The 10,573-nt window shown below is 36.2% G+C and overlaps 1 protein-coding gene across 1 annotated transcript; it reads right to left on the bottom strand.

Moving 5' to 3' along the window:
- Positions 1–9,100: 9,100 nt before the first annotated feature.
- On the bottom strand, positions 9,101–10,042 carry LOC101109710 (olfactory receptor 4F3/4F16/4F29-like). Its single transcript, XM_004010965.5, has one exon. The coding sequence runs from the start codon at positions 10,040–10,042 to the stop codon at positions 9,101–9,103; it is 942 nt and encodes a 313-aa protein (XP_004011014.4).
- Positions 10,043–10,573: the final 531 nt, after the last annotated feature.

Genomic DNA, 10,573 nt, shown 5'->3' with positions numbered 1-10,573 from the left:
AATTTTTAATCTGTAGAGTCTCTCTCCTCAAATATATTGTAAGTTTGAGGAGGATAAAGATAATTTCTTCTGGCTCTTTTATTTTTTAAAATAACAAATGTAATAAGTGGAAAATATTTCTTGATTATTTAGTTAATAACACTTCTCTGAAGTAAAGCCATTTTTTTTCAGGTCCATAATGTTCCATATTTCCTATTTTTCTAGTCCAACATCTTTACTCATTAACTCCAGCAGTTATAAAGGAAGTTTCCAAAGTTAAAACTGAGCATTAACACATTTCCCAACCACTCCCAAGATAATGCCTGATATTCTTGCTAAAAATTTCCAACTGTCTAGTAGGGAAGCTTTATCTCAGGCTTATAGTGGTTCATGGCTAAACTTCTGAAGTTTTAGAAATCAGTAAGAAGCAAGTAAACAAAAAAGAGAGAGGCAGGAGGTAGGGGGAAAGAGAGGAATTGAAAGAGAAACAATAGTTCTAACAGCAGCTAGTACAAGAGGGAACATATACAGTGTCTATCCAGGTTTTATGATACAATTAGTAGTCATCCTCCATGCTATTCTTAGTCATAGAATAAAATTGAGATAAATTAAATCCATATTTTAAAGTTTCTGAAATAGTTAATGCTGGAATTTTAGAGCTAGAAAAGCATACATTATCTGTGTGGCACATATTTACCAAGTATTTTCACATATTTAAGGCTTTTGATTACCTTTCGGGTGGCTATTTCCATAATAGAATTATTTTCATTTATAGACAAGAGAGCTCAAGTTCAGACAAGTTGTCCCAAAACAAAGATTTACTGAGTTTGAAACCAAAAATAAAGTCATCTGATTTCAAGTCTATTGCTCTTTGAGTATATTATGCAAATATGTCTATTTGTTCAGGATCTAAAACAGTTATTTTATTATGAATTTTAAACAAGAATTAAAAAATGTATACCTGAAACTTACACAGTGCTATACGTCAATTATATCTCCATTAAACTGGAAAAGAAGAATTCAGTTTAACCCAGAAGAACATCCCATTCTACATATGTAAACATTTAACACATACATACTTAACTCCCAAGATTTCACAACTACTAGTGGCAGAGACGAGAGTTAAATTCACACATTATTGTTATAACTTAAGGGACATGGAGAAAGGTGTTTGCTGGTTTGACTGGGAAAATAGTAAACTACACTAAGGTTTTGGTCCCAGTAAAAGATTCATCAAAGTCAGGGGGCAACTTATTAATTAAAAAAATATAGTAACTTACAGGTCAGAAAGATCCCAGCTAGAGACAAAAATGTGGAAGTTATCTAAAATATGAAATCAAGAGAAAAAGGATTTGTTTGAAGGATAACATATAAAGAGATAAAAGAAAATTAATGGAGAAAATATACACGGCCCCAAATGAACACATACTTTGTGTTTGTCATGATCCTTATTATAATACTATCACTATTATTTTTATATAGTATCTGCCTTTATTATTTATTTTATTTTTGTACTGTGTGGCATATATAAGATCTTAGTTCCTCAACCAGGGATCAAGAATCTAAGCCACGGGACCATCAGGGAAGTCCCAGTATCTGCCTTTAAAAAACCCTATTTCTGCGCACAACAACAAAAACCAAGGCAGAAAGGAGTGTCAAAGAGATAAGTAATGGTTGTCATGTTCCCATGTTACAAAGAGATCAAAAAGGCTAAGCAAGCATGGAATTAGGGCTGAGATTTCTTTGGTGCCATAAAAGAGATCAGATGAAATCAAACAGGAAAGTGAGAATTTAGATTGTAGGGAGGTAACAAATGGTGACAAAGTAGAGAAAGCAAAATCAGAAATGATGAATAGTTTTGAGAATATAGGACAAAAGGTTTTCTTGGAAACGTGGAAAATCAGGCCATATGCTATGTGTACAAAATTTGTAGAAGGCAGAAATCTATAAACAGTTAAAGAGGAACGAATTTCCAAGCAGCTGTGACAATCTTGTTGAAAATGGGAATCATGAACTTGGACAAAAAATATTACAAAAATATTTTTGTAACACCATTCAGAAACACTCAGGAACTCAATACTTAGCATTTTTGAGTGGCACGTTTGTTGAGCATAATAAGCAGAATGGAGTATCAAAAGAGACAGAGATCTTTGGGAGCTAGAGGTCACGTTGAAATTATCTGACCAAATTACATTCTGGACAATACAGCAAGTGATGCCAAAGATGACCCGATTTTTGGAGAAAACAGAATCAGACAATTTAAAAACAGAGGCAGCAATTGTAAGCTTACGGTAACTTCTCTTTCTCTCCTATTTTGATTCTCAAGTCTGCATTCTCATTAAAAATTAACCACACTATAGTCATGTCTAACCCTGAGATTCTATGGACTGTAGCCTGCCAGCCTCCTCTGTCCATGGAATTCTCCAGGCAAGAATACTGGAGTGGGCAGCCATTTGGAGTATAACCTTTAAAAACTGTGAATCACTTTATTGTACACCTGTAACATATAATATTACTGTACATCAACTATTCTTTAATTAAAAAATTAACTAATAAAAAATTAACAACACTACAATATGATGATTATAGTTAACATTCCTACATGATATCTAGGAAAGCTGTTAAGGGAATAGATTCTAAGGGTTCTCATCAAAAATGTATTTTTTTCTCTTTTCCTTTTATTGTATCCATATGAAATGATGGATATAACCTATTGTGGTAATCATTTCACAATATACATAAATCAAACCATCATGTTGCACACCTTAAACTTATATAGTGGTATATGTCAATTATTTCTCAATAAAACTAAGAAAAAGAAAATGACCTCATTTTCACTCCTGTGTCTTTCTCTATACAATTTCACTGGCTCTTCCTTCCTGTACAATTTCTGCTCCTGCTCATTCTGTTACAGCCTTCCTGTCTGGAAGCCTGGGAACCTGAGAAGGAGATTCTTCTTGTGGTGGACTACAGTCCACCAACCCCTCTATCCCACCTACCTAATCTATCAAAAGTTCTCAGATGGCAGCATGGTCACGGAGTTGGAGAAGCTGGAGAAACTAAATTATCTCTTGTGCATGAGCATACCCACATCCTTCCACCCACCCACCCCAGGATAAGAAGAGATGCTATTTTAAGAGATGTGACAAAGTAGCTTTAGGAGAAGGTGGTGACCAAGTGATGCATTCGAGTTTTGGGATGCCCAGACTGAGGTCATCAAGCCAAGAGAATTGTCCCATAGGATTGTGAGGGAGGGGTAATGGGGTGCATAATTTTCTTAAATGGAAAATATTTATCATTTTGGTTTTTATACATTTTTAATCTTCATTTTATTATATGACTTCAGGGATCCTTAATGAAAGGGATATGTTATTTTCTAATTTTTAAATGGAAAAAAATCCACCAGTTTCCTGAAAAACAGATCTCTTGACACATTTAGTAAACTAAATCTCTTTTTGTGTTCGAAGATCCAACAATACTTAGGAGTAACAAGCATGAGTAAACACTAAAGACTAATGAAAAAGGATGAGAATGCCTGGAATAGAAACAGTAGAAAAGAGACAAGGCAGAAGCAGAGATGGTGATGGAGAGATGTGTGCACATACCCTTTATTTCCTGGAGAAACAATAGAATTGAGAACAGCATTTTTAAAAAATATAGAATAATTAACCCACACATCTCAACGGAAAAGATCCTGCCTGCCACAACTAACACCTAACAGCCAAAAATATTCAAAAATTAACAGTCATCAAATAACAAATGAACCAAGCAAAAGAAGAAAGGAAAAAAAAATAACTGCAAACACAACCTCAAAACAACAAAATGGCAACAGTATATATCTAGCAATAATTATTTTAAATGTAAATTGACCTTGCTCAGCCATAAAAAAGAACACATTTGAATTAGTCCTAATGAGGTGGATGAACTTTGAACTTATTGTACAGAGTGAAGTAGGTCAGAAAGAGAAAGACAAATATTGCATATTAACACATGTGTATGGAATCTAGAAAGATGGTACTGGTGAACCAATTTGCAGGACAGCAATTGAGACACAGACAGAGAGAACAGACTTGTGGACACAGCATGGGAAGGAGAGGGTGGAAAGAATTGAGAGAGTAGCATGGAAACATATACGTTGCTGCTGCTGCTGCTGCTGCTAACTCGCTTCAAGTCACTAAGTCGCTGCTAAGTCGTGTTCGACTCTGTGTGACCCCATAGATGGCAGCCCACCAGGCTCCACTGTCCCTGGGATTCTCCAAGCAAGAACACTGAAGTGGATTGCCATTTCCTTCTCCAATGCATGAAACTAAAACGTGAAAGTGAAGTCGCTCAGTCATGTCCGACTCTTAGGGACCCCATGGACTACAGCCTACCAGGCTCCTCCATCCATGGGATTTTCCAGGCAAGAGTACTGGAGTGGGGTGCCATTGCCTTCTCCGAACATATACGTTACCATAAGTAAAACAGATAGCCAATGGGAATTGCTATGCAACACAGAGAACTCAACCTAGGGCTTTGTGACAATGTAGAGGGGTGGGATGGGGTGGGAGATATGAGGGAGGTTCAAGAGGGAGGGAACACAGTATACCTGTGACTGATTCATGTTGATGTATGGCAGAAACCAGCAGCATATTGTAAAGCAATTATCCTCTAATAAAAAGTTTTGAAAATGTAAATAGACCAACTGCTCCAATTAAAAGACATAGAGTAGCTGAATGGATAAAACACAGAACCTATCTACAGGAGGCATACTACAGATCAAAGACATACATGGACTGAAAGTAAAATGATGGAAAAAGGTATCTTATGCAAATACAGATGACAAGAAAGCTGGGTACAATATCTATATCAGAAAAAAAAAAGATTAAACAAAGACTGTAAAAAGACAGACAAAGAAAGAAAGACATTATGTGATAATCAAGGGATCGGTCAAACAAGAACATATAATGATGGTAAATATGTAGACACGCAACATAGGAGCACTTTATTACATAAAGCAAGTACTAACAAACATCAAGGAAGAAATTGACAGTAACAACATAATAGGGAACTTTAAAATCTAATTATATATATGGACAGATCACAGAGACAAAGAATCAATAAGGAAACACTGGCCTTAAATGACACATCATATCAAGTGGATGTATATGTTTGTCTGTCTCTCTCTCTATCTAAAACATTCCATTGAAAAGTAGCAGAATAAATATTCCTTTTAAGTGCACGGAACATCCTCCAGAATAGATTACGTTAGGCCACAAAACGATTCTCAATATATTTAAAGAAAACTGAAATCATATCAAGCGTCTTTTCTGACCGCAACGTTATGAGGCTAGAAACTAACTATAAGAATAAAAAAGTGCATAAAACACAAACATGTGGAGGCAATATAATATGCTACCAAACATGGAACAGTGAAGAGACCAAAGAAAGATACCCTAAAATATTGGAGACACAAAAGAAAACACAATGTCCCAAAATCTATGGGACACAGCAAAAGCAATTCTAAGAGGGAAGTTTATAGCAATATAAATTTACCTTGAGAAATAAGAAAAATCTCATACTTGGAGAAAGACAATGAAATTTTCAAGACAAAAATTACGATTATTAGAATTCTTTTAGAGGGCAATTTTGAAGGACAAATAAAAAAACACCAGTGATTATTATTTACATAGGCTAGCAAAATGTCTTTGTCAAGGTTCAACATAAAAAATCTGCGAAAAAGATCACAGTTTAAAAGCCTATTTCTGTATTTGATAATTTTAGTAGTTTCTTTCATTATTATATTATAATATGTGTTATAAAAATACTAAAGTTATAAAAAGATGACAAAGACCACCTCCAGTTCCACAGTCCTACCAGGATTGATTCCCAGCAATGTATTGATTATTCCATGTCTTTCTGGCACCTTTAGGATCTTCACTCAACAGAACTTAGCAAGAAAGTGGGCATAAAAATAAAATCAATGAAAGATTTACCTAAAAAAGGAATGATTCCTTTGAATATGCTCTTTTCAAAAGGGAGTCTTCCAGTACATACAAAACAATGTTCAGCATAAATGTTGATATGAATTAGTGATGATATTTATTAAAATGCAGGAAACAATCTTCATAATTCACTTTGAAATGTATTAAAAATGTATTGATAAATGGCTAGATGCATGGCAAAACATCTGTTTACCTGTTTTATTGAGATGCGATTGACATATAACATTGTATATGTTTTTAATGTATATACACATCACATTTGTCTAGGGTATACAACATGGCAAATAAATGGGGAAACAACAGAAACAGTGACAGACTTTATTTTCTGGGGCTCCAAAATCACTGCAGATGGTGACTGCAGCCATGAAATTAAAAGACATTTGCTCCTTGGAAGAAAAGCTATGACTAACATAGACAACATATTGAAAAGCAGAGACGTTACTTTGCCAACAAAAATCCGTCTAGTCAAATCTATGGTTTTCCAGTAGTCATGTATGGATGTGAGAGCGGGACTAGAAAGAAAGCTGAGCGCCAAAGAATTGATGATTTTGAACTGTGGTGTTGGAGAAGACGCTTGAGAGTCCCTTGGACTGCAAGGAGATCCAACCAGTCCATCCTAAAGGAAATCAGTCCTGAATATTCATCGGAAGGACTGATGCTAAAGCTGACCTCCAATCCTTTGGCCACCTGATGTGAAGAACTGACTCATGGGAAAAGCCCCTGATGCTGGGAAAGATTGAAGGCAGGAGGAGAAGGGGACAATAGAGGATGAGATGGTTAGATTGTATCACAGACTCAATAGACATGAGTTTGGGCAAGCTTCAGGAGTTGGTGATGGACAGGAAAGCCTGACATGCTGCATGGGGTTGCAAAGAGTTGGACACGACTGAGCAACTGAACTGAACTGATACAACATCATTTGATATATGTATATATTGCAAAAATGGTTATCACATAAATTTAATTAAATCCATCACTTTTACCATAAGCAAAAGTTCCCAACTAAAATAATATTTTGTCCCTTAAACTACTGTCTGGCTTTGTTTTTTACTTTCCTAAAGAGGGTTCTATTTTTGAAATAAATTTAGTTATTTTGGTCATTAAATGGGTGATTGAAGCTGTATTAGAAGTATTATAGCCAAAAAGAAATTAACAGTGCAAGGTAATAAGATATATATTTGTTTTTATTTGTCAGTGGGAAAAAAGAATAAATTTGTCCTATGATAAAGTGTATACTTATTCCAAAATCAGAAAGAGGACAGATTTGTCTGAAAAGGCAAAACAGAATGGAGATCGAAAGTTGTAAAAAGTTCAAGAAATCAATTCCTTTTGCCTTGATTTTTAAAATATATATATGAATATAAATAAATTCATGCATCAGTTCAGTTCAGTCGCTCAGCTGTGTTCAACTCTCTGAGATCCCATGGACTGCAGCACCCCAGGCCTCCCCTGTCCATTACCAATGCCTGGAGTTTTTTCAAACTCATGTCCATTGAGTCAGTGATGCCATCCAACCATCTCATCCTCTGTTGTCCCCTCCTCCTCCCACCTTCAATCTTTTCCAGCATCAGGGTCTTTTCAAAAGAGTCAGCTCTTCACATCAGATGGCCAAAGGATTGGAGTTCAGCTTCAGCATCAGTCCTTCTAATGAATATTCAGGACCAAAATCCTTTAGGATGGACTGGTTGGATCTCTTTTCAGTCCAAGGGATTCTCAAGCATCTTCTCCAGCACCACAGTTCAAAAGCATCAATTCTTCAGCACTCAGCTTTCTTTACAGTCCAACTCTCACATCCATACATGACTGTTGGGAAAACCATAGCCTTGATTAGATGGACCTTTGTTGGCAAAGTAATGTCTTTGCTTTTCAATATGCTGTCAGCTTGGTCATAACTTTTCTTCCAAGGAGCAAGTATCTTTTAATTTCATGGCTGCAGTCACCATCTGCAGTCATTTTGGAGTCCAAAAAAAAAAGTCTGTCACTGCTTCCACTGTTTCCCCATCTATTTGCTATGAAGTGATGGGACCAGATGCCATGATCCTAGTTTTCTGAATGTCGAGTTTTAAGCCAACTATGAATAAATACAAATATATGAATATAAATACATATAAATGATAAAGTAAATATTTTGGCAAAGTTTACATAGCTCTAATTTGATGGGTTTATATTTTAAAATTTAGTAATGCTTTGCCACCACATACTATATTGAAGCAAGACAAAAATTTGGTTTTCCCTGTTAGGATGACATAACAAACTTATTTTTGTGTATTTGTTTTGTTCTTGACTAAAAGAAGTAAATGCTGTCCTTTATGTAGGTGTAATATTCCTAGTTAGCATAGATGCTTTAGCTCATATGAATAACTTTTTGTGGCTTATGCTGACTCTATATGTTCCATTACTTAAAAATATAGTTAAATGCCTATGAAAGAGCTAAAGTTCCTTCTTTTATTTATTTTAAATCTGTTTTCACACTTATTAAGAGGTAACCTACAGTCATTCTTGTTTTCAGATACCTACACTACTTGCACTACTGATGTGGATTGAGTTTTGTCCACCAGACATCTTGAAATCCTAAGCCTCAATATCTGTGAATGTGATCATACTGGGAAACAGGTATTTTAGATGTAGTGAAGTTCTAGTTCAGTCATCTTGAACTAGGGGGACTGGGAAAAAACTCCCTGTTCTGAAGGCCTTAAAGAAACCTTCCCTGGTAGGTATTTCTAAGAATTACTTCATATTCTTATTCCTTAGGAATTTAGACTCAAGATTATTATAATCTTTGGCTTACAAATACCTTACCTGTAACTATCGAAAGTGAGTTTTCCTCCCTCCTAATCAAAAGAAAGGGACGACAGAGGATGAGATGGCTGGATGGCATCACCGACTCGAAGGACATGAATGTGAGTGAACTCTGGGAGTTGGTGATGGACAGGGAGGCCTGGTGTGCTGTGATTCATGGGGTTGCAATGAGTCAGACATGACTGAGTGACTGAACTGAACTGAACTGAATCAAAAGACAAAGTGAATTCAATATAAGTGTATAATCAAGTCAAGGTAGGACAAACAAGAGCTTTTCTCTGAGTCTGACCATCAGCAACGAGCATCAGTAATCATTAAGGGCTCTTACAATACATGCATCACTCAAGAGATCTCTTGTTATTTACTAGCTGTTTGCATACTCTCCTCATTGCCATCTTCATTTCTTGATTTCTGAATGTGTAAATAACAGGATTCAGGAAAGGAGTAAGAACTGCATCAAAGAATGCCAGAAACTTATCCAGATGTGTGGAGGGAAATGGCCATACATAGAAAAATATCAAAGGACCAAAGAACAAGACTACTACAGTGATGTGAGCTGAAAGTGTGGACAGAGCCTTGGATGAACCACCTGAAGACTGTTTCTGAACAGTGAGAATGATGATAATGTAGGAAATGATCAGAATGAAGATGGAGCCAACAGAGATGAATCCACTGTTGGCTGTGACCATGAACTCTAGCTGGTACGTGTCTATGCAGGCAAGTTTGATGAACCGAGGAAGGTCACAGTAAAAGCTGTCCAACACATTAGGGCCACAGAAGGGTAAGTTTACAACAAAAGCCAGTTGAACCATGGAGTGAATAAGGCCAATCATCCAGGCAGCCACTAAAAAGAAAACACACATTCTTGGGCTCATGATGGTCAGATAGTGGAGAGGCTTACATATGGCAATGTATCTGTCAAAAGCCATGGCAATGAGCAGCACCATCTCCACCCCACCGATGACATGGATGAAGAAGATTTGAGCAATGCAGCCACTAAAGGAGATGACTTTATGCTTTCTGAAAAGGTCATAAATCATCTTCGGGGAACTGACAGAAGAAACTCCCATGTCAATGAAGGAGAGGTTGGCCAATAGAAAGTACATGGGAGAGTGCAAGTGAGGGTCAGAAGTCACAGTGAGAATAATGAGGGAATTTCCCATTATGCTTGCCATGTAAAATACGGACGAGAACACAAAGAGGAGAAGCTGTATTTCCCAGGAGTGCGTGATTCCCAGGAACACAAACTCTGACACCACAGAGTGATTTGCTCCATACATTTGCTTTGTACACTTTGCTACCTGAAGGAAGTTAATGAAAATTTAAAATATAATAATTATTTTAACAAATTAGAAGAGAGGTTAAAGTTATGAATGGCTGTTTCTACTTTAGCATTAAAATGACCTCCCAGCCTTTGCATTGTGATCACACAAAAAAATTGGTGGATTTCATTTGCTGTTGTTTTTCTACCACCAAGTTTTCTCTGCATTTAACATCCTCTACTTCCATTCAGGGTGGATGCCATGATATTATGCATGAGGTACAAAATGGTTAGCAAGAATAACAGGAATTCAAGCCCAAACCTTTTGATTTGGGGTTTAAAACCAATATGATCTGGCTCTAGTCACATAGAGCTAATCAGTATTGTGATCCCTTCCAAGCCTATGAACTTTCCTCTGGCCCCACCTGTGGGAATATATTCATCTTCAGTATTACTTAAATGTTTACCACACGTACAAAGTTTTGCTTTATTATTACTAGCATTTATTTTATCATAGTTTTATTATAGTGAGTTGATTGCTATTCTAAAT

The sequence above is a fragment of the Ovis aries genome, chromosome 7 (genome assembly GCF_016772045.2).
Source record: "Ovis aries strain OAR_USU_Benz2616 breed Rambouillet chromosome 7, ARS-UI_Ramb_v3.0, whole genome shotgun sequence".
In the NCBI taxonomy this organism is placed as follows: domain Eukaryota; kingdom Metazoa; phylum Chordata; class Mammalia; order Artiodactyla; family Bovidae; genus Ovis; species Ovis aries.
This window is presented reverse-complemented; position numbering and strand designations above follow the sequence as displayed.

What these genes read in the sequence shown, in the direction of transcription:
- LOC101109710 (XM_004010965.5), bottom strand. Translation starts at nt 10,042, where the DNA reads ATGTATGGAGCAAATCACTCTGTGGTGTCAGAGTTTGTGTTCCTGGGA.